This window comes from Pelodiscus sinensis, chromosome 6 (assembly GCF_052426305.1).
Source record: "Pelodiscus sinensis isolate ZL-2025 chromosome 6, ASM5242630v1, whole genome shotgun sequence".
Classification (NCBI taxonomy): Eukaryota; Metazoa; Chordata; order Testudines; family Trionychidae; genus Pelodiscus; species Pelodiscus sinensis.
Window position 1 is genome coordinate 90,014,262 of NC_143057.1, and position 24,331 is coordinate 90,038,592.

General features: G+C 44.1%; 1 protein-coding gene across 1 annotated transcript; it reads left to right on the top strand.

Annotated features, from left to right (window-relative positions):
• Positions 1 to 249: 249 nt before the first annotated feature.
• On the top strand, positions 250 to 23,848 carry CD180 (CD180 molecule). The gene is made up of 3 exons (XM_025182648.3): positions 250 to 524; positions 9,382 to 9,548; positions 10,333 to 23,848. The coding sequence occupies exons 1-3, from the start codon at positions 435 to 437 to the stop codon at positions 12,059 to 12,061; spliced, it is 1,986 nt and encodes a 661-aa protein (XP_025038433.3). The 5' UTR covers positions 250 to 434; the 3' UTR covers positions 12,062 to 23,848.
• Positions 23,849 to 24,331: the final 483 nt, after the last annotated feature.

Consider the following 24,331-nt stretch of genomic DNA (forward strand, 5'->3'; position numbering starts at 1 on the left):
GCAGCGTGTTGAGCCCCATGTAAACCCAAACTACACCGTGGGCCACAAACAAACGTGCTGTGGGCCGCATGTGGCCCACGGGCCGCATGGTGAGTAGCCCTGATTTACACCAATATAAACAAGATCAGTATCAGTCATTGGCATGCCCTGAATAGATCCCTCCATTTTCATTTTCTAGATCAGCTCTGAGTCCACTAGACATCACTTCTATACTAGCCATTTGAAGGACTGTATTTAAAAGTGGGAACTTCCCCTTTTGAACTGTGACTAGGATTTCACTACACTAAGCCTGAGAGGTTTATCGCACTTTCTTTTTCTGCCTTCACCGTTTAATTCATTTCTAGCAGACTGTTTCAGCTTATCTTGGTTTTGCTGTTCTGTTTTGCTTTCATGAAGAGTAGATACCACAAGATCGTCTGAGTTGAGGAGCCTTAATGGCTTACCATACATATTGGTTGATTTTGATGGGGCTTTTCTGTGTTAGCTGTGAAGTGTCTGAGCCCGTAGCTACGAGGTGCACTGAGGTGAGTGATAGTTATTTCTTTCTCTTGAGGCAAGCGGGTTGTATAAGTAGAAAATCAATAATGAATCTTAGGTGATTATTTGCATGTTAACATCTGAGTGCTTTGAAGTGCAGAGATGGGGTTTTTTTGTTTGTTTTTGCTCGGGGGTGTCCATAAGCCTTTAACTAGGAACGTAAGGCAGGTCTTTCAAAACACTCTTGATGACACCGCTCAGGCACAAATATATAGGACCCTTCAATATGGGAGTCTTCTGAAGTGAGAATATAAATCTGAGATTTCATATTGTTTTGAGGACAATGAAATCTCATATGCATGTCTACAACAAGACATCGGAGCTGAAAAGAGAACAGGTTTATACAGGGTTTGTTTCCTACTATTTGGGTCTAAGAATATGCACACTTCAGTACCAATGGGCGGGATGAGATTCTCCACATGTAGTGTGCATGTGTAGTTTAGCAGATATACAATTCCTCACCAGAGCAATAAAAAAAAGAAATACCAGGCCCTCCTTAGCTCTTTTTGTCTGGTCTGTACTGGTTCCTTTTTAATTAAAAGGGCAGGGAAAGCGGGTGGAGAGGAAGATTTATGGCAAGATGCTTCTCTGTTTTGATTTTTTTTGTTTCAGAGAGTTTTGAGGGGAGACTCAGGAATTACCCTCATATTGTATGTGCCACAGAGCCCTATCATAGATCCTTTGCTTTACTGAAGTACAACTCCCATAATCCTCCTAATTGTGCAAAACTGTAATATACAGGGAATTTCTTCCTCTGCTATATCTGGAGACTGGTTTTGGCCCTAAAGCATAAGGGTTGATCGCTCTGGTAATTTTATTTGAGATGGCATAACGCAGGTACTCTTCTCACTCACATCAGCAGCCAAACCTCTCTTGTCTTCATCTTCCTAAGCTATTTGCTTCAATAACAATCAATGACAGCAAGTGCCACAAGTTCATTATAAATTGTACAAAAGCAGTGTTTTTCACTCACCAGTCTGGTATGGGATGGTTTTTCTTAGGTCAATATTTGACATTTCATTTAAGTGATCTTCACTGTAGTATCTACAAGCTTCTAAATTAGAACTGTCATCTTTGTTATTTAAGTTGGGGATAGAATACATGGGAGCTACTGATTTGCTGGCACTCTGCAGTTATTTTGTATATATTTTTTCTATCTCCTAGTTTTCATAGCCCCTGTTTGTGGTTCTAGCGTCTGTATTTACATTACTTGCAAAATACCTACTCAGTAATAAACATTTAAACTCAGTAATGAACATGGAACCCTCTACTTGTAAAGAAACTTCTTGTTACAAGCCAGTTTGCATCCAATAGCTTTTGGTCACACATCCCAGGGAGTACACCCTGTCGGCGACTCACTGGGACTACTGAGAGAGGAGTATAAGTCTTTGTTAAGCTTTTAGTGCCCAGGAAATGTGGTAGAGGCCAACGGAGGAACCAGTGCAATAGCCTACCAAGGCTTCTCAGAATTGGGTCTCCTCATCCCACCTAGTCTAGAGGCCCCCATGACCAGCATTGACCCCCTAGATAGCCCTATTACTCAATCACACTCCTCTCCCAGAACTCTACCCCAAAGGTGCAACTCTTCTATTCTACTGCTTACCACTCCCAGGGGCACGTAGTAGACACACTTTGCTCAGAATCTGTCACCTCTATTCCCTGTTACAATCAGGTAAAGCACAAGAGAAAACAGATAATATCAAAACAAGCACTGAATAAGTGTCCCTGCCCAGTGGTGTCAGAACTGGCAGTTCTAGGGGTGCAGCAACCCCCCCAGCTTGAAGTAGTAATATACACTTCCATCCCCAGGACCCCCACTATATAAAAATTGTTTCAGCATCCCAGTCCTGGCTACTTCCATTTCCTCATCATGCCAGAACATTCTTTATGTCAGGTCCAAATCCCTTCAGTTGTCCCGAGTCCCTTGACCCATATGGGCTCAGAAAAGCAGGCAGAATCTCCCAGTCCCATAAGACTGCTATATTGCTGGCTGACCTCTTCTTCCTAAATCACTCACCCTGTTTCTGTAACCAGGCTCTTTCCTGCCTCACGTTTCCTTTTCCTGTCTGCTCTCCTTCTCTGCGAGGGTATGTCTACACTGCATTCCTCTTTCGAGAGAGGAATGCAAATGCAGACGAACGAAATTGCAAATGAAGTGTGGATTTGAATTTCCCATGCTTCATTTGCATAATCGCATCCAGGCACTATTTCGAAATACCCTATTTTGAAAAAAAGAAACGCTGTCTAGACGTGGTTATTTCGAAAGAAAACTCTTCTTTCAAAATAACCCTTACTCCTTATAAAATGAAGTTTAAAGGTTATTTCAAAAGAAGAGTTTTCTTTCGAAATAACCACGTCTAGACAGTGTTTCTTTTTTTGAAATAGGGTATTTCAAAATAGCACCCAGACGTGATTATGCAAATGAAGGACGAGAAATTCAAATCCATGCTTCATTTTCAATTTTGTTAATCTGCATTTACAGTCCTCTCTCGAAAGAGGAATGCAAAGCAGACATACCCTGAGATTCTTCATCTAAACTGCTGCGGGTCATCTGGACTCTTTCTACTACACCTACCTTCTCCCGTGCCTTCAGAGGAAACAGCTAAACAGTTAAGGAGTTAGCTGCTTTATTAGCATAAGCTTGGTGAGGTCTAAGTCTCATTGATATCCACATGTTTTTCCCATTGTCTCTGCCGAGGATGTATCTGCTGTGGGCCAGTCAGTAGTACCAGATACATGGTCAGACAGACACATTGGATACAGCAGTTTTTCTTAGTATAACTTCATATCAATCAGAATTTATAAATGGAACAGACAAGCTACATTCATCACGCCTTCCCATTTTCTGCTGTAAGCCTCTGTTTGAGATAAGAGCTGGTCTCCACTAGGGACTTACATTTGTATAGCTACATCTCTCAGGGGTGTGAAAAATCCACAGCCCTGACAGACATAGCTATAGGCACCAATTCCGTGGGTGTTCCAAGGCTGGAGCACCCACAGAAAAAAAATTAGCAGGGGTTTAGCACCCACAGGCAGCCAGCTCCCATCTCTTCCAAGCAGCTCCCACCTCTGATCAACTCCTCCCCCTCCCTCTCCCTCTCAGAGCCTCCACCTGCCACAAAGAGCCATTTCACAGTGCACAGGCAGTTCTGTGAGGGAGGGGAAGCAGTGGAAATGGGGCAAGCTTAGGGCAGGAGGCGGAAAAGGGAGGAAGAGGCAGGACAGGGTGTAGAAAGAGATGGGATGGAGACTTGAGAGAAGTAGTGAAATGGGGGCAGGGCTAGGGCAGAGCAGAGACAGAATGAGATGTGGGCTTCAGGGAGGAATCAGGTTGGGACAGGGCAAGGGGCTGAACATCCCTGGCCCAGACGAAGCCAGCGCCTATGCCTGCCTAACTCCTGATGTAGACAAAACTAGGATGATAGTGGAATTTTTCCATCAGCCTAGCTACTGTTTCTTGGGGAGGTGGCTTACCTGCACCGATGGGAAGGACCTTACTAAAAAATGCATATGAGACTGTGAAATCTGGTCTTTCCTTATGATGTTTGTCCTCTCTCCCCCCCCATAATATCTGGTGTTTACTATCCAGATTTTAGGGGGGGAGAAGAGGGGGAAATCAGTATTTCTCAAATTGGAGGGTCTGACCCAAACAGGAGTCACTAGTAGGTCAAAAGGATATTTTCGAGGAGTTGTGCTGGTCATCTGGAGAGTGGCTGCTGCAGGCCAGGAGCCCAGCTCTGAAGGCAAAGTCATCACCAGCAGCGGTGAAGAAGTGTGGATGGCATCCTGTGGTATTTCCACACTTACTTCTGCGCTGCTGCCTGCAGAGCTGGGCAGCTGGACAGTGGCAGCTGCTGACTGAAGACCCAACTCTTGGGCAGAAGCATAGAAGTAAGGGCTAGAGATACCATACAATGCCATCCTTACTTTGGGCAGCTTTGCCTTCGGAGCGGGACTCCTCGCCAGCAGCTGCTACTCTCCAGCTGCCCAGCTCTGAAGGTAGGGCTGCCACCAGCAGCAGCACAGAAGTATGGGTAGCAATATTGCAACCCTTCTAAAATAACTTGCAATTTCCCCCTCCACACCCACACAAAAAGCTCATTTTTGGATCGGTGCCCTTAATATTGCAACACTGCGATATTTCAGATTCAAATAGCTGAAATAATGAAATTAACCATTTTTAAAATTGTGTGACTGTGAAACTGACCAAAATGGACTGTAAATGTGGTAGGGCCCATGAGCATCCGGTATGCCAGGCAGGGGAAGGCTTTGCCTTCCCAAACCGCCAAGGTGTAGCCCCACCCACACTATGTTCCCAGAATGCCTGCTATAGGCACTCTGGAGGCAGCATGTTGCTGTCCCCAGCACCTGCCCTCATGCTACTCTGGGGCTGGGCCATGACGTGCAGCATGCCCACCTCATTCCCTGGTGCTCTGGAGCTAGAGAGTCTGGGCCGGGCCACATGGCGTACCGTGCCTTCCCCAGTACTCCGGCGCTGGATAGGTTGGGCTGTACTGGACCAGGCCACACCATACGCCCTCCTCTGGAGCTGGGAAGGCTGGGGCCATGCCATGCGCCCTCCACCCTCCTTCCTCCCTGGAGCTGGGGAGGCTGAGATGAATGTGCGCCTGCCTGCTTGCTCCCCTCTCCATGGTTGGGAGAGGAAGCATGTGCAACGCACACTGCCCCACCTCCTTGTGGGGTGCAGGGAAGGGGTGGGGGCCTCAGCAGAAGGGGCAAGGCTGGAGGTGGGGCTGAGGGTTTGCCTCCCCCAGCCCTGCCTTCAACAACTGCTCAATGTAGGGCCTTATCAATAGGAGAAGACTTCCTGTTGGTGTAGACAGTGCCTACACCAGTCCTGGGCAAAATACGGCTCATGGACCAGATCAAGTCTGCAATGCCACTGGATCAAGTCTGCGGATACCGTGGGGAGACCCAGGCAGGCTCCCCTGCTTGCCCCACAGTCCCACGCTCTGCTCAGTAAAGCGGCTGTGGGGTCGTTTCTCTTTAGAAACTGCAAGCCCAGAGGGGAGGGAGGAAGGCTTCAGGCATAACTCCCACCCCCAGCACAATTCCATTGGCTGGCTTCTGTCCAGAAACTGGCCAATGGGAGCTGCCTTCTTGATTAACAGACAGCACACAAAGTAAACCCCCCCCCCCCCCCCCGGCTCAGTTATTCCCACAAGTACAAGACTGTGCAGCCTGTGCAGGTGCAGGGCAGGCAGGCTGGCTGAGAAATGTTTTAAGCTCTGCAGGCATGCAGGCTGGTTGGGCTGCTGGCTGGTAAGTCTCCTGGCCAGAGCCTGCATCTGGCACCCCAGCCCTTCTCTTCCTCAACCCTCTGCCCCCCACCCCCCAAAATATCCATACCTTCCCAGAGCTGGCACCCATACCCCTGCCCCAGATCACAATCCTCTCCTACCCTAGGTTACAACCCAAACTCTTACACCACAGTCTCCTCCCCTAGGTCACATTCCAAAACCTTGCACCCCTGTCTCCTGCCCTAGGTAACAACTGCTTCCTTCACCCAAACTCCCTCCTAGATCCCACTCTCCCTTCTGCACCCCAAGCCCTTACCCTAAATTCCATCCCAGACCCCGCACCTCCTGCATTAATATCATGGAAGAATGTAGCCCTCGACCACTTTCCAAAATCTTGGAGTAGCCCCACCCATCAAAAATTATTGCCCACCCCATGCCCCTACACTGAAGTGCAGTGACACAGCTGTGCCACTGTAGCATTTTAAATGTAGATGTGCCCTGAGGTAATCAAGTCATCATTTTGGTTGTACATTGAGGCTCTGCTCTTTTCGACACAAAGGACTGAAGTAATGTTCCTCCTAGTTAGTAAGCCAGTAACATTAGGAAATTCTGTGGCCAGTCTGGCACATTTTGGAACCACTGCTAGTAGGTTAAGTAAATAAATATAATTCCATCTCAGAGCCTCCTGCCAGGACCTCCCAGGGGCTGCTAGCTAGTCAAAACACAGGACAAACTTTTCACCCCTGCTCCGCTTCCTTCAAAAAGAGGCAGAGTGGCATAAAGGGGCTCTCAAATTCCAGGATCTGGCTGGGGCACCATTCTCCCATTTCAGGAACTGTGAAAGAGAGGCTTTCACAAACTCCGGTTTTGAGGGCAGAAAGGAGCATAGCTGCAGTAGGTGAAAGTCAGGGCTGCAGCAAGGAAGGCCCTTGAGTGTAGAGGAGTAGTCGACTAGTCAACTACCCGATAAGCAGGAGCTTATCTGGGAGCACTATCAACTACTCACTCATTGCCCCCCCCCTCACATTTTTAAAGGGAAGCCGGCAAGAGAGGACTCTGGTTGAATCCCTGGTCCCGGGTCTCATCACAAACACATACTCCCACTCACTGCCGCTCTGCATTTTTAAACGGAAGCTGGCACAAGTGCTGAAACTCAGGACGAGGGACTCAGACAGTGTCCTCTCCTGCCGGCTTCCTTTTAAAAATGCAGCGGCAGGAGGAGCGGTGAGGTGTTATGCTGAGACCCTGAAACAGGAATTCAGCCAGCATCCTCTCCTGCTGGCGTTCATTTAAAAATGCAGAGAGGCAGCAGGAGGTTGTGCTGAATGAGCACTGATGCTTCTCTTCCTTATCCACTAATCGAGTAGTTGATGGAAATTTCACCGACTTCTCAATTAGCCAATTAACCACTACAGTACTTAATATCCCTACTCGGGACTATATAAGTTAGGCTAGGCTCCCAGAACAGCCAGGACCAAGGGAGCACCTTAGTTCCCCCTCATTTGTGCATTCTGTGCTACACCTCTCAGAGACCTGCTCACTTGGACTGGCCGTAAATGTTTTGTCACCCATCGCAGAAAATATTTTTGGCATATCCCATGCAGCTACATAAAATATTGAAGCAAAACACACACATTCCCCTCTAAAAAACCCTCAACCACCAGAAAGTGGGGATTTGGCACACAATGTTGGCACCCTGAGCACCCATTCACCCTGCTCCACCTAGTTTTGTAATCAAATTTAATAAAAAAAGTGTTAGTTTAGTTCTCCATTTGGCAAAGTTGTGAAATTCTCAGCTACCATGCCTAGCAACACAACAGTCTCTGGTTTACTAGAGGATACCGTAACAATTATTCACATCCCGATAGCAAATGTTAGGTGAAACCCAAATACTGCTAGCATCACCCATCCTTGGTATGCCTGAAAAACAGTAATGGTTTATAAATGGAATCGTGTAGATGGAACTACTAATAGACTGATATCTGCTCTTAAGTCTAGTTGCCTTCTTTTGAAGTCTGGTTGTTACATTAATGACAGTTTCCAATTAACTTATTACTGTCCAATAAAGACATGTCACTTACTCTATTGAAGAGAACAGGGTTGGTCCAAATATTTTTATATCCAAAATTTCAACAAAAAACTGTGAAAAAATTCCTTCAAAGCTTAGCTGTGTTTTAGATAGCAAGTTGCAAGTTATTTAAGCCTTTAGACAATGCCAGTTATTTGAGAATCTGTACAATAGGCTGTGAAATCTTCGAAGGATTTCTTCTCTCCTTGGAGCTCATTTCAACAATAAGTAAGAGTCTTTGAGGTTACAACGTAGTGCTTTTCTGAAGTATCCTTTAAGAAACAAGGCCTAGTCTTTCTTAAAAGAAGGCTTGAACTCCTCTAGTGCATGGCTGCCCCTTCTCTGTGGGCGCTCTAATTCCATTGTTTCTGATTGGCAGCCATTCCTTGGGCATTGATTCCACTGAACTTGTGAACGTCAGCCTGTTTGCTTTGGTAGCAATCTTGGGTTTGAAGCCTGAACTGAAGTTGGACTTTTCATACATCTCTTTTTCACAGTCACACAGATCAGCTTACTCAGGGCTGTGCTATAGAGTGCATAACATTCTTGTGTTTAGATTGACAACATAGTTTCCCATAGACTCAGAGGCAGGTCTGGTATGCTAATAAACCCCAGTTTTAACATCAGAGAGGTGACTATATTTGCATAAGACACAGATTCTACTTCCACTAAGATTAAAAAGGCTTTAAAAAAATTTAAAAATCTCAAGTTTCTCAGATAATTTTTGTTCTGTTTCAGCTAAATGTGCTGAGCAGTCCCTTGCTGTGACTCTCACAAACTCAACTCCACTCCTTTTTATTGGAGCAGACATTTTCAGTTCTAAAAATACATTTTAGCACTCTGAGCCAAGCTCTTTTTGTAAGAACTTCGTAACTCCCTAAGATTTATTTTAGGGTGAGCATTGTTACAAGACCCACAAATTATTTTTGGGGGATGAATTATTCATACTGCCCTACTTATTTTAACTAATTTATGAAATACAGAATGAAGTGCGCTTAATATTAGCACAAAAGATCCAAGCCTATGGTTTAAAGACTGCATTCCACGAAATCCCATGATTGCATATTTCAAGTCTGTATTAAGATTTCAAAAAATACTTTCGGATGCTGCCAATAGGCTCCCAATCTGCTTTCCTGCTGTCCTGCCCCCGCCCTCCATTTTTACAAAATTCAGCATTTTAAAAAAAATTTAAACTCAATTTCCTCACCATTAGGCATCTGCATCTCTATTGATTAATGGCTCTTCCCCACTCACTTCATTGCAATGCAGGCATTTAATTTTGGAGTGCGGGGAGACTGTTTGCTTTTAAATACAGTATTACCTTAGGTTTTTGCATTGTTCCTGTTTAAGGTTTAGGAATAGAGTGAGATGTGTCAGGTTTTGCAAGTGCTCTATGGTTATGTTCTGAATTGATTTTTAAGGCAGTTGTTCTGTAGAATGTGCATCTCAGATCTCCATGTTTACATACACAGTATGCCTGTATCTGTGTCATCATTAACATATATAATTTCACAGGTTACAGCCAACAAAAACTACAGATGTGAAAATTTAGGACTGAGAGAGATTCCTGAGAGCCTTCCAGACACAACAGAAATCCTTGACTTTGGATTTAACTTGCTTTCTTCTCTTCACAATTCAACCTTCAGCAAGCTAAAGAATCTGGTCTATTTAGACTTAACAAGGTACTGGAAATCTTTGTCACTTCCACTGGTCACACAACAAGTCAGAACATATTTTGAATCTGCCATTACTTAGATGCCCTTGTTTCAACCTTTTGCAATTCTAATAAACTAAAAGTCCCACCCCCCCACAGTTATGAATTGCACAAAGTGGTTACAAAATAAAACCATGGCAACCATCCTCATAGCAGAACCTTCAGAGGCCCTTGCAGACAACTGATGGATGCATTGTCTTGCCAATCAAGAAAGCCGAGCTGTTTGGAAATAGCTTGTTTCTGGGCTCTCTCCTTTTGAAGCCTAGAGTCACTGAAACCCTACACTAGCACTTTGCTGTAGGAAACATCTCACCTGCTTTTTCTATTAATGTCATTTGTGACGTGGGGAGGAGGCAATTCTAGGTTTGTAAGTAGTATTTTTATTATAGGGACAAGATATTTGTGTTCATCAGGGAAGGCAACGGGAAAACCCCCTTATTTAGCATGCCTCTGTGGGACTTTCATGAACAACGTCACAGTTGGGACCTCCGCATCCAATCATCTCTAGATAGTTTTTGCTTCCCATTATGTCCTCTTCTTACCTGAGTTTGAAAAACAGGGGCTTCTGAATATCAGCTATGTACTTCCAGCAAAGAAAATAATAGCTTGTAACTCAAAGAACATAGTTTATCAGGTTTTTATTTGTACTTGAGATTGCATTTAGAATGTTGTTTTTAAATGATCATGTAATCACAGGAAATTTTTATCCCATTGATTTATTACTAATGTCAGGTTATTTTGTTTTTTTCAAGATGTCAAATCAATTGGGTGTATGAGGGTGCCTTTCAAAGCAATATTCATCTGAACACGATCATTTTGACTGGAAATCTGTTCATGTTTTTGGCTGACACGGCATTTCTTGGTCCGCAGTCTCTGAAGCATCTTGTCTTAACTCAGACAGGTATAACCAGCTTGACATTTATTCCAATGCAGAACCTGGATAATTTAGAGACTTTTGACTTGGGCAGCAATCACATCTCCTCACTGCAGCTCCCTCCAAACTTCCCAACCAGAAACCTCAAATATCTTAATTTGCAAATGAACAACATACAAAGAATAGCAGCAAAAGACATCGATATTCTTCAGCAGAAAAAGAACTTAACGCTGATCTTGAAGGGTAATGATATTACACACATTGAAGCTGGGGCATTCCAGTCCAACTTCTTTTACAGCTTGGACTTTGGAGGTTGCATTGATATTTCTGTAGTCTTAGCTGGGATCCAGGGTACCAAAACCCATTCTCTTTGGCTGGAGACATTTGAGGATGCAGCAGATGGGCTTCCTATAAACTCTACTATGCTACAGAATCTGTGCAATATTTCTGTGGTGGAGCTCAGTTTGCAACTGCGGCATTTCCTTCTCCTGACTGCTGCCACGTTTCAGTGTTTGAGCAAACTCCAAAGGCTGGATCTGACTCATACCCACATCAGCATGTTACCTCCTGACATCAGCGGAATGAACACACTGGAAGAATTAATTCTCAACAGGAATGCCTTCAAGCACATTTGTAACATTAGCTCTGCTGCTTTCCCCTCCCTCACCCATCTCCATATCAGAGAAAATGGTGAGAAACTGGACTTAGGCAATGGCTGTTTAGAAACGCTGTCAAAGCTTCAACACCTTGACTTAAGCCAGAGTCTCATAGAAAATGTAGACTGCTGCAGCAAGCAGCTGAAAGGCCTGAGCGGATTACAGCACCTGAATCTGAGCCACAACATGAAGCTTCAGCTCCAAGATGTAGCCTTTAAGGAATGTGCTAACCTGGAGCTCCTTGATTTAGCTTTTACGAGTCTTTACCTTAATACTTCCCAGGGTCCTTTCTGCAATCTGCACCGTTTGCATGTCCTGAATATGTCTTACTCCAGTGTCAATACCAGCAGCCAGAACCTCTTACAGGGGCTGCAAAGCCTTTTCCTGTTGAACCTAAGGGGGAATATCTTCCAGGCAGGGATCATTCAGAATGACAATCTCTTTCACCAGGTACCAAGTTTAGAGGAGTTAATTTTATCATTCTGTGATCTGACTGCTATCCAAAACCAGGCATTTCACACCCTCAAGAAGCTAAAGCGTGTTGATTTGAGCCACAACAAGCTTATTGCATTCAGCACAAGTGCATTTTCCAATCTCAAAGGCATCTATCTCAATTTTGCCAATAACAGGATCCATATTATATCACGTGACATGTTAACTAACTTATCTGGCCAGAGTGTAATCAATTTAAGTTACAATCCACTGGAATGCACCTGCTCTAATATTGGTTTATTAACCTGGTACAAGCAGAATCTGGATAAAATTGAAGACCCTGAAGAGACACTGTGTTCTGAGCCCAAGTCTCTAGCAGGTGCTAAGCTGTCCACTGTAACACTATCCTGTCAGATCAGTGTTGCTGAAATTGTTTGCATTATGCTGGCTTTGATATTGCTTGTTATTATCTTGGTTTATATGACACGCTTTTTGAAGAGAAATTACCAACAAATCTAAATGAATGAGGGCCCTAAAGGAAGAAATCAGTTTCTAGACAGATTCTGAAGGTAAGTATTCCTACTTGTTGTTTTGCTCCTGGGCAGTATTCCTTTTAACATTACCCTGATGGACTGGACCCCCCCCCTTCTAGGGTTGTCACCTAATGTGCTGGGGTCCCTCTGAGACCACCTGTTCCATCCACCTGGGTGACTTTCTTCACTGTTTCCTGCTGCACACGGGTGCACACAGACACAAATGTAGGAATGCACCCAGCTATAAAAATCACACCAATTCTGCCATCGGCTGCATGTGGGAAGCCTCTGCTTGGAGTCCAGCACTCGGGTGCACACATCCTCTGGAATGTATGCCCAAAATTATATTGTCTTGCACTATCTAAAGATCTATACAGCATAAACTCATGGAATTTTCCCCCTTCCCTCCTGAGGAGAAAACTATGCACAGCTTTCACTCCCCCACCCTCAGTTATGAATTGCACAAAGTGCTTACAAAATAAAATATTTTATTAACTAAAGGTTGTACTTTTACAAACCGGAACTCTCTGATCTGGCAATATCCATGGTCTGGCAGGACCACAAATATTCCAGGATCAGAGTGTCTTGGCGTGCTGAGAGAGGTGGGGAGGCCAGGAGCCTGGCGCAATGTGAGGGGAGGGTGTGGCTCAGCTGGGCTGTGGGGGTCTGGGAGCCGGGAAGGCCAGCACAGAGCTCAGGGCAGTGGAAACTTAGCTGGGATGCTGGGAGTTGGGGGGAGGCCAGGAAACCTGGTTGGGGGATAGGGAGGGAGTGGAGCCAGCAGCAGGGGGACCAGAAATGACCTCCTTTGGTCTGGCAAAATCGTTCATCCAGTCCTGAGAATGCTGGACCAGGAAGGTCCAATCTGTACAAAAGAGTAACTGAGTAATTATAAATATCATACAGATGAAAGATCACTGAGCAAATAACACACACAAACTAGGCTTAACATGTTAAAGAAATTATCTACAAATAGTATTTTCTCACCTTAAATGTTACTTTATGCAGGTTGCAGAGTTTCTTGAAAGTAAATTGCACAGCTCGAAGATTAAGTCTCCAAGAATATCCTTCAGAGGCTGATCTTTTCCCACTGGGCTCAGCCCCTGCTCCTCTCCAACCTATCTTAGTTCCTTCCTTTCTTCAGGTTCTCTCAACAGTGTTCCTTCTTGGGCAGGAAGGCAGTGGAGAAGAGCCAAGATTAATCCACACCCTCCCTGCAGCCATAAATAAGATTTGTATATAATGGGAATCCTGTGTTTCCTAGTCTGACCCCAACCCTTTTCAATGGAAAAATACCAGCAGACCAAGATGGTATTCAGTACCAGGTAACAGGATCCGCCTGACTTTGCGGTGTCAAAGCAGAAACCGAGGATGCTTCACTAGAAGAAGGGAGATTAGCATTTTCAAAGTCCTATTGTCCTTGAAGTCACACAGGGTGAACTGCAAAGAATGGGGAAGCCACTTCCCAAAGCTGGTGGCTATTCCAATTCTTAGATTTACCAAGACATGAGAAAACAGTTCTATAATACCTTACTGGTTTCCCAGAAACCAACACCACAGTTCTCTTAAAGTTATGCAGCCTGAGGCCTCCACGATCACTGAAGATCTTATTCGTCATATAAAAACAGTTCTACCAATCTCTAAGGACTGGTCATTTTACCTCCCAGGTTAATGAATATTTCAGATCTTACCCCAAAGAGACACTACAGCCAACGCTTATTAATTAAACTAAAATTAAGGAGACCATATTGTTTAAAAGAGATCAGCACACATAGACATGAGTGAAGTTCTGAGATCACATTCATGGTAGAGATGTTAAGATTTGTAGCTGCAGAGAGCTCTTACAGAATTAGTCTGCAGGTTATAGTCCAATGTCCATATTCAGGGAGAATCCAAACAGGCTTGCAGATCTCAGGTCTTGCAACTTAAACTTCCTTTGATGGAGCTTAAGAAGATCTGAGATTACAAAAGAGTCTTCACAGTTCAGAGTCTTTAGGCAAACAATAGACAGTCACTGAGACTTCCAAACTGACCTACCTCCCCAGCATTGCCTGTAATTAGTTATATGGATTAACATAAGGAAATCGTTTCTGCCATTCACAGATGCTATACACTTCAAAGAGAAATAAATATAGTATAGACAGGAACCATCTGATTACATTGATCATACATTGTTAGAGGTTGACACAAACACAAAACTACAAACATTATCTACCAGTATGTCCCTAAAGATTGAATTTGGGTAATTTATTTCTGCAAGATGCTTAGCCCATGCATCATGCCTTCCTAATGATCCATCCAGGATGAGTGCATGCTGTCTGGTGGGCATTCTCCAAGTGTAAACCACAGTTGTGATTGTTGCAGTGTCAATATTTCTAACTTCAGACACATAAATGATACACGCATATAAAAAGGGTAATTCTATTCAGTGATCCCAGTAAGCTGTGTGTGTGCACAACCATTCAGGAGAAATTCAAATGCTACTTGACTAATTTGCAAAGCACCCATAGCTAGGTTTTGTGGCGTTTGCACATGCCTCAGTGCATGCACATGGATGGAAAGGTTAGAGGGAATGTTGATCATATTCATAAATCATAATATTTCCAATGATATCTCACATGATCCATCTTGCATAAAAATTCTTAGTTGTGCCATATTCATATAGCAAGACTCCTATGAAAAATATGGGGTGTAGTGTCACCATTACTATTACATGTTCCATTCTCATTCTAATTTTAGCAATTCATTTAAGAACAATTACTATGAAAAAAAGAGACCAGACTCTATGAATATTTTAGCCATGCAAATAATACAGTGAGGTCCTGATCTATGACAAGGCCTCCTCAGCAAAATGGTAATACAGATAATAATTCATCCCCCTGAAGTCTGCCAATCATCTTCAACAAACTAGCACTGGGGCCTCAGGAAATGGAGTGGGGTGAGGAATGTCACCTAGGAGGAAAGGGGTGAAAAGTGAAGTGGAAATATGGGTTGCCTGAAATGTATGCACTGTTCTGAGATCAGAATTTATGAAATGGTGCTATCTGAATAGATGATGCTCACATCCTTCAAACATGGGTGCTCTAAAAGAAAATTAGATTGGCCTCTTACTCAATCATTCTTTATTGAACCACTGGGCATAGGTGGGGAGATGCAGGCAGTGTTCCTTGTAAGGTGTGCGCTTGGGCAGCCACTCATGAGAAATTCAAATGCTGCCCAGCTGATTAACACAGTGCCCACAGCTATACACAGCAGGGGTTTCTACTGGTGCGCACACAACATTTATTTTGCACATGGAGGGGGAAAAAACAGAGGGAACATTGGATGCAAGGCCTTATTTCTTGCCCTCAGAGTAGGGTTGCAAGGGTTTGTGGGGAATCAGGGGAAGCTTGTGAGGGAATTAAGGGAACTAGGGCAGTCTGAGGAACTTTGCAGTCAGGATCAGAAAGGAATATCTTATCAGGGAGTATCCAGATCAAGTAGTAGTAATCTTCTCTGCTGGCCTATCATCCCAGTCTGTTCCACATCAACCCTTCTTTCCCCTGAACTCCTGTTTACTTTCTTTCCTACAAGTAGCTCTTCACCTTTTTCCTCAATAGCTCCTGTTATCTTCTCTTCACCCTACCATTTCCTCCTCCCTCTCCCCGCCTATAGTTCCTGGTATCCACATTGGTGCCTCAAGCCTGCTGCTGGGGCACTGACCATGCTCCAGCCAGCTCCTCCTTTCTGCTGGGCCTGGAGAAGCAGGAGGAATAGAGAGCAGGCAGAGAGGCTGCAGGAACATGTACGTGCCAGCATGTGTGGGTGTGTCTCCCAGGAGCTGTATGCATTTTGTAGTGTTGAATATGCTGTGATGATTTAAGGAGTAAATATGGTTGATTTTCTTTCATGTGGAGTGTTTGTAACAGCGGATGTGACAATGACAACTCCTCTTTACGGCTGGTTTTGTTTGGGGGGAAATAGCTGAGTGAACAATGCAGCTGTCACTTGTGAAATGTAGTAACGATGGCAGCCCAGGCCAGGCATTTCCTGACATTTACAGCCAGCTGTTTTCAATTCCTCCAACTTTCAAGAAGTGCCCAGGAAGTGCTCGAGGTTATCACCTTTCAAAGAAGACACTCTCCTGAGAGCAGAGAAGTCCTGTGGATCCTTGTCTATAATGCCCTGTATTGAGGGGTAGGGAGGACTCAGTCTCTCACATGTTAATTACTAGCCCAGCAGGAGACCCATCCCCCTTCCTGGCTCCTGTTTCTTCTCCCCAGGCAAGTGGCAACCCTCCCTTTTATGGGGAGTAGGGAGAGCTAAGCACGTTCGCCTGGGGCTCAAACCTTCCCTAAATTTCCCTGCTGCTGGCAGGTTGCAGGTTATCCTAATTCAACATGCCTCCTGTCTGATGGCTCATAGACTGATGGAGGAGTCAGGAATATGCAGCAAAGGGAGGGCCAGATCAAGAGGTCAGGACTAGTGAAGAGGGAGGGAGATTGCTGTGTGCCGACCCTCTCCACCCAAACTTCACCGTGCCAGTCAAGCTGCCAGAAATTCTTTCTATTTCCCAGAACAACTCTTCAGCTGAATGGTCATGGATATCACAGTTCGAGGTTGCACTTGCACAGCACAGGAACTTGGAGCACTTTGCAAAGGTGGGTTAGAATCACCACCCGTTGGCAGAAGCAGGAACAGAGATAGAGATTAAACAACTGGCCTCGGGTCATATCACACGTCAGTGGCGGCGGTAGGGAAAGCACCCAGATATCATTATTCTCAGTTTTGGTTCAATGCTCTGAAGCTGCAGCAGCATGGGCAGTGGGATGACTGATTGCTCAAGTACTTGGGCTCCAGACCAGAATTGCCCTCGGGGCACCATCGGAACGTGCACTGCAGTGGTGATTTCAAGGGCCTGGGGCTCTGGCCGCTGCCTCTCCCATGGAATTCATGGTGAGGGCTGGGAGCCTTTTGAGGGGAATTGCCGGCTCCGTTGGTGGGTCTGATTTTCCCACCTTCAGCTTTGAATGTTTCACATCTTTGGCCAGATGGTTGGCAGTCTGTGTGCTAGCTGTGCTGGTAAATGTCAATATCCCTTTGTGGAACTGCAGAGAAAGAAAGAAAAGGTTGCAAGCAAACTGAGATGCCTGGTAGGTTCATGTGCATTCAAATACCCTGAATGCCCATGGAGCTGATAGCTATTTCATAGTGGGGCTAGGGTCTGCTTCTGGACCAAAGTTTTTGGTAGATGCCCTTGTCTAGCAAGCTCTGCAATGTTCAGAAAAGACATAGCATTACTTGTGTTGACCTAGAGAGTTTCTGCTTTACTTTAATCAGGCTACTAAATCCAAACAGTAATAATCTAGAGTTAATATTTATACTCAGCCCAAACCTGACAAGTATTTGGTGTGTCTATTAGCCTGTCTTTTCTGGACAGAACGCAAGTTTTTGCACCAGTGTTTCCATAACAATTCAACACTGAGGTAAGGAGCTAATTCCCTCTAAGGCTGCACATCATTATCTTCCCACAGAACTGTATATACACTGTACGGAGTAAAAGCTGTCAACTTTGATGAATGGAATGTTGCATTTACATAAGGATGCAAGTTCTCTTTCCATTCTACTTCAGCTATCATACCACAGGCTTTTCCTTGAAAGTTCCCCCTATAAAATCTAAGCTAGTTAATTTATATAAGATCACCACTGAGTTAAGTTTTCACTTTGTAAGACTTGAGAGAAATATTTATCAATATTTTCTCTTATTTTTCTCCTTTGTAGCAGATGCCAAGTTTGGCTAGTGTCAGTCTACAAAATGGAGGCTCTTGTAAAGCTTTAAAATGTTTGCATTTCACAAACAATTTGACTCACAAGTCAATTGGAGACAAAAATCAATATTATAATAGTGAATGAGAGATAAGATAGGGTGGCTATATAGACTATGAAGGCCTTGAAATTGAAGATAAATAGCTTATGTTTGATGTTCTAATAAATGCACCATCTGAAGATACAACTTAACATTGGAGAAAAAGGAAAATTGTACCTAAAAGAATCTGTCCAGTGGTGTAACACTGTAAAACACCCAAAATCTTGTATGGCTTTCTTTTCTAGTGTCTTAAGTTTCTATTTGTGTAGCATGGATTTGTCTCCAGTGTTTCCATCCGGGCTTGACATGTTCTCTACAACCGTATGCTAGGAAAGTGATAGACAGCTAGTGGAGTCAAAAGTCAGAGCACTATTATAGCATGTGAAAGCACTGTGCCAAACTTCTCTAAACATCTCTGCCAACATACATCAGTTGTCTTCTGCAGCTACTAACTACTCATACTTTCCTGGGACCCAAAAATTGTAGCATCAGCACTCTTATTCCAGCATGTCTCACCATGCCTTCTGCAACACCTCAGAAGAGGCACTTGAGGCTCAAACCTTGCACTCAGACAAAATCTCCAACATGAACTGATTTGTAGCTACAGAAACCTGACCTAGTCCCCTAGGGCCAGGTACAGATGTCAATTTCAACCCTTTACAAGTCAACTAAAAAAAGTCAACAAAGAAGGTAATAAGCTGAAAATGAGCAAAAATAATGTAACAAGAATTGCGCATACAAAGTGCTTAGAGAGCCTGGTGCCTAGTGGATGGTGCACGTGACTTCCAGCCCCTTGTTTTCGTGGATCAAGGCGCCTCACGCTTTCAGGCAATATGGGTAGAAGGACCTGGGATTTCTCACTCTACCCAGGCCAGGGCCTTGTGTGATACAAGAGGGCCTGAACCTGATGCACTCCAAGCAAAGAGGCAATGCAGTACTCTGGGCTGTTTCTGACCCGCGTATCTTCAGTTTGGGGTATGGCCCCTATAATTCAATTCAGTGGAGTGGCTCATGGATCCTGGGTAGCAACCTGGTTTGTTCCCAAGCTCCTTCAGGCAGGATAGCTATAAGTTTGGTACAGCCAAACCCCACGTCTCTGGGCTGCAGTCACATAGTTACCTAAGTTGCCAGAGGCTGCTAGTTCTTCATAGTCTCCCTTGACTGGGAGACAGACCTTGCTCCCCGGGGGCTGCTTTGACTGACAGGCAGACTAGTGCTTCTTCCTTTCAGACAGTTAGCTCCTGCCTCTTCCCTAGTCAACCCTAAACTAGCCCAGGCTGTCACCTGTTCTCTCCCCTCCAGGCCTGGCACTGGCTGCAACTATAATGAGATGGGAGTTAACTGGGCCCAAACCTGTTCTCATTAACCTGTTCTGAGCTGTCAAGCAGTTTCTCCACTTTATCACGAGTAAATAAAATTTGCTCTCTCTGGCAGATCTGTGCTTCTCCGAGTACAATACAATGGTTGCACTGTCTCCTACAATTCTCCGCTATTTTACCATCGCAGTTTTTATTTTTATCCCACCTTGGCCTGTGGTCATTATTGTCTTCTCCTTTATTTAGTTTAGAATGTGAACTCTTTCTGAGCAGGCCCTTTTTTTATTTGACTGCCAAGAACTACTGACACCTAAAAGTTACACAAATAATAACACAAATCCTGAATGTAGAGCCTAGACTCCCCCTTCTGAAGGAATACTTAAAAATGAATGCAGGGCATCACCGTGCACAGATTATATACCTGCGAAATTCAAAGTCTAAAGATTTAGTTTTTTGGGGAGTACTTAGTGAAGATATAAGCCAACAGAAAGTGACTTTGTATTTATTTTTCCTTATACGATTTATTTATCCAGTCGAGCACTGATCTGATGCACCACTTGGTTTATAGTCAGGTTTTGCTTTTCTCTCTTATTTTGAATTGCCTGAGGTGAATGATGGCTGATGGATTTTAACTAAGGATCACCCTGGCTCCTAGCCCACTCATGTAAAACAAAATTACAACACAGTACAAATGTCACTGATGTTTAAAAACCTCCACAGTATTTAAGCAGAGAAGGAACCCAACCTGATTGTAAATTATGTTTGAGGAGATTAGGGAGTAAATTGTTAGATTTGAAGTAGCACTTACCTTTACTCCACACTGAAAACCAGAAGTGCTCAAAGCACAGTTCTTTCTTCCTCATCTTTGGCTAGGAAAAGACTGATGCTCTAACCAGACTGCAGACTTTCATGGCGAGATGCAGGCCAATTTCTAATTGGTTAACTTAAATTCCTTTTGCAAAAGGATCTTGATGTTTGTGTTCACCCCTTTTCTTCCATCCCAAAATCTGCCCAGGCCTGGGATTGAAACCCACCTTGACCAGTCACGCTCCTGATTCTGTGCCAGACATTCACACCACAGTATTTCCCAGTCTGAATCCTTCCACTAGTTTCCTCAACTCTTTTGTATCAAGTACAAACTTCAAGCCCACATATTACCATTCCTACCTGCATCTCTGCTTGTTTCTTCCTACTCCTCCCTAATCCTGCCGGAGCCTCCCATCTTGTCCCTGTAAACGCCTCCAGTCATCTTGTGCTTTTCACCTTCGCATCTTTTTTCACTTGACTTCTACATTCTGGTGTCATCTCTAAACTTCCTTTTATTCAAATACCTGAGCTTATCAGTGAAAACCTGTCCACAGCCTGGAAGAAATACCGTTACGCGCCCATTAAAATGTGCCCTCCTCCTGGTTATCAGGGGCAGGTTATCTGCTCATTTACTCACTGCCAAATTCTCTGCAGCTCCAATTATCACACCTGTACAAATCATTTTATTTGCTAACTTATTACCCACCATTTGCATATGGGGCTAAGTTGCTGTTTTGAAAACACTGTGTGTATTTGAGTCTGGTGAACAGTGTTGACTAGAGGCTAATATCCCTTTCACACTTTTCCAGAGCTCCCCTGAGCACTGGAGGTGTAGGGAAGAAGGAGAGTCCTTAGCTTAGCTCCTCTCTACTGGACCATGAGCCTACCCCATCCTTGCATTTTTTTTTATTTTTTTATTTTTTTTGGTGAGCAGAAACCTATGATTCCCATTCTCCTCCCTTCAGCTGTTCACCTGACATTGCATGGTTACCTCCTCCTCTCTACTGGCTTGGAGCACTGGAGACAATACAGGGGGAGGCAGAGAACAGCCTGCTTGAAAGGTGCAACCACGACCTGAGGTGGCAACAGGTTTGAACGGTAGCCTATACCCTTCTGCTTGCCTAGAGCTGGCATGGCATTCAGTGTGGGCCAGGAAAAGCAGGAGGGGTGACTAGGCTGACCAGATGTCCCAACATTAGGGTCGGAGTCTTATATAGGACTCTAACACCCCACTCCCCTTTTTTCATGCTTGCTATCTGATCACTCTATGAGTGGCCTGCACAAGTGTTTCAGCCAAGATGCTAGATACTTGGCAATTCTGTCATTTAGTCAAAGAGCTGTAGATCAGCACCTGTCTTCCTAGATATTTTGTTCAGTGCTGGTTTAACCAGAAAGTGCTGTTGTAAAAACAATGGCAACACTTCTCCGTAGCTGGTTTAATAGGGGGAAATAACTGTGGAATCAATGAAGTTTTAACTTGTGAACAGCGGCAATAATGAGGGTCAGGCATTTCCTGACAATGGATGATCCGCTGGGTTCAACCTATCCCACAGCTAGTTAGTATCCAAACCTGGAGATTATCATTGTCCCAATGAATCACTTAAGTGTGCCACTGCCTGGAATGCCCTTTACTGAGGGGCTACAAAGGATTGGATCATTCCGGCTATGTCTACACTCGTGGCTTCTTGCGCGAGTAATATGCAAATGAGGCTAAGAGTGGAATATCGCCGAGCCTCATTTGCATACCTAATGAGCCACCATTTTTTTCAGAAGAGGCTCTTGCACAAGGCTGTTCTTCCTGAAAAGTAACAGGTGTAACGGTGTTGCGCAAGAGGATTTTTGACGTAGCGCTCTTACATGCAAATGAGGCTCGGCGATATTCCACGATTAGCCTCATTTGCATATTACTCACGCAAGAAGCCGTGAGCGTAGACATAGCCTCCCAGTTCAAGGAGTCAGGCTAAGGGCAGCCTCACCTGCTTTCATTGGGTCTGGCTCCAGTACAGTAACTCAATTTTATGTTCCAAAAGGTTATTCCAATTTGACCAGCCTCCTACCTGCCGGTTCATGAATTGTGGGGAAGGAAGAGGTTGGGAACATGTAGCAACAAGAGCTTAGTCATATCAAAAGGTTGGGAAAAATGAGGCAGGTGGGAGACACCTATGTAGAGAATCCTCCCAAACCTGACCTTGCCTTTCAACACCTATGTCCATACAACAGCTTATGTTGGCATAACTTGTGTCGTTCGTGGGTGTGAATAAATCACCCCCAAGTGACAGAAGCTACACTGATCTAAGTATTGGTTAGTACAGTGCTATGTTGCGAGAGAGCCTCTCCAGATGATACAGCTTCTACCACTCACAGAGACTGAAGCAGATAAGCCGATGGGAGAGCTCTTTCCCTTCAGCTTAGAGCAGGTACGTCAGAGAGCTTACAGCTTATTCCTCCTTCCTCAGCTGAGTCCTTATAGGTATTTCCAACACCCTTGGCACTTACATAGCACCTTTCATCTGAGAAACTCAAAGAACTTTGAAAAGGTGGGTTAATATCAGTGTTGCCAAACCTTGTCATTGGAAAATCATCAGTCCAGCTCCCAAAAATAATGAGACTGGCTTAAAAATCATGAGGTTTTTTTAATGAAACGTGTGCTATTTCCCGTCTGGTTTTCAGCCTTTCAGGAGCTCTCAGGTCACAATTTTCAACATTTCATCTACAACCAGGCAGGCCAGCTAGAAACTTACTTTTCTAGTACAGCTGGAAGTCCCCCCTCCACCTTGCCTAGTGCAGGCTGGCTGACAGCGGGAACTCCTGCCAACCAGGCTGTTGAACAATGGGAGTCTCTCCTTGCAGTGGCTGGGACTCTTACTGCCAGCCTGTCCTGTGAGGAGAGGCATCTGCTATCACCTCTGGGTGGCTGTGGCTCCCACTGTCAGCTCTGGTGCTGACTAATAGTGGAAGTCTGGCTGCCAGGGGCACTGACAGCGGAAGCTCAAGCAGGCTGGGGCTGCTGAGAACCAGAGGAGAAAAAAAATCCTGACATTTGAGATCATGAGTCAGACTTAATTTTACTAGAAACCGAATCTCTTGTGTTTAATTCACAAGAGTTGGCGTGTCTGATATCAGATCCACACTGAGGCAAGGTGGTTACCTAATGAACCATGGGTCACACAGCGTATCAGTGGCACAGTTAGGGAGAGCACCCAGAGAAATGGAATCCTAAGCCCATTCTCTGACCACTAGACCATGCTGCCCCCACGTAAAATACTTGGTTAGTTTGGTCCTAAATGTTACTCAACTGACTTGACAATAAGAAAAACCAAACAACAGAAACACATTTTGATCATAACAGAGGTTAAAAAACTAGAGCATGATCCATCAAACCACATGCAAATGCATTACAGAATGATATTTAGTAACAGGAGAAAAAAGGATAAGAGAAACCTAATGACTATCTTTTCATGCTCAATTTTTATTTCAGTTTTATGCAACTGCATAAGTATAAATATTTTGTTCAATATACAACAATTATGATATCCATTGGGAGTTTCTCAAAGAAAGTAAGTCTGCAAACACTGTATTGCACAGACCCTAACTGGTTTTGTAAGCAGATAAATCTACAGCAGGAAGTCTACAAAGGAGCACGTCAAAACCTACAATCTCACAAAGATAGACCATCTAGTACACAGGTAAGAGGATCTCTAACAGCTCATTGGTAAGGCAAACACCAACAAACAGGTACTACATGAACACGAGCTTAAGCACTGTTACGCTTCCAAAATGCAACAAAACAAAACAAAAACAAAAACAAACCAAAACAAAACCCAACAAAAACAAAAACACAAAACAAAACAAAACCCAACAACCCATATTTGGCAGAAGTGAGAATGCACTATACAAAATATACATAAAAGATACATTTGTAAACAAATAGTTAGATGTGTTTTAAAGGAAACAAGAGGACAGTTTAAAAATGTAAAAGACTGTAAACTAGGAAATACCTCCCACCAGAAATGTCATGATACATAAGTGCATTAGTGTTTGGTTATAACAACTGCCAAAGCACAGATATACTGTAAATGCTGAGACAATTTTCTCTTCAAAGCTTTTCAAAAATATTTTCTCCAATTGTCATATTGTGTGAGCGCACAAAAGGAAAAATTAATGTAAGAGCGCTACGTCAAAAACTGGAAGACTTGCTAGCAATTTTATCTTTTAATCACAGATTCATTGGAATAAATCCAAACCCAACTAATCAGTGGGGGGAAAATTTGCATAGTACGTGCCTTAC

Coding starts and splice junctions, on each gene's coding strand:
- CD180 (XM_025182648.3), top strand. CDS start 435: ATGGCTTACCATACATATTGGTTGATTTTGATGGGGCTTTTCTGTGTT. Junction 525..9,381: donor TAGCTACGAGGTGCACTGAG/GTGAGTGATAGT, acceptor ATAATTTCACAG/GTTACAGCCAACAAAAACTA. Junction 9,549..10,332: donor GTCTATTTAGACTTAACAAG/GTACTGGAAATC, acceptor GTTTTTTTCAAG/ATGTCAAATCAATTGGGTGT.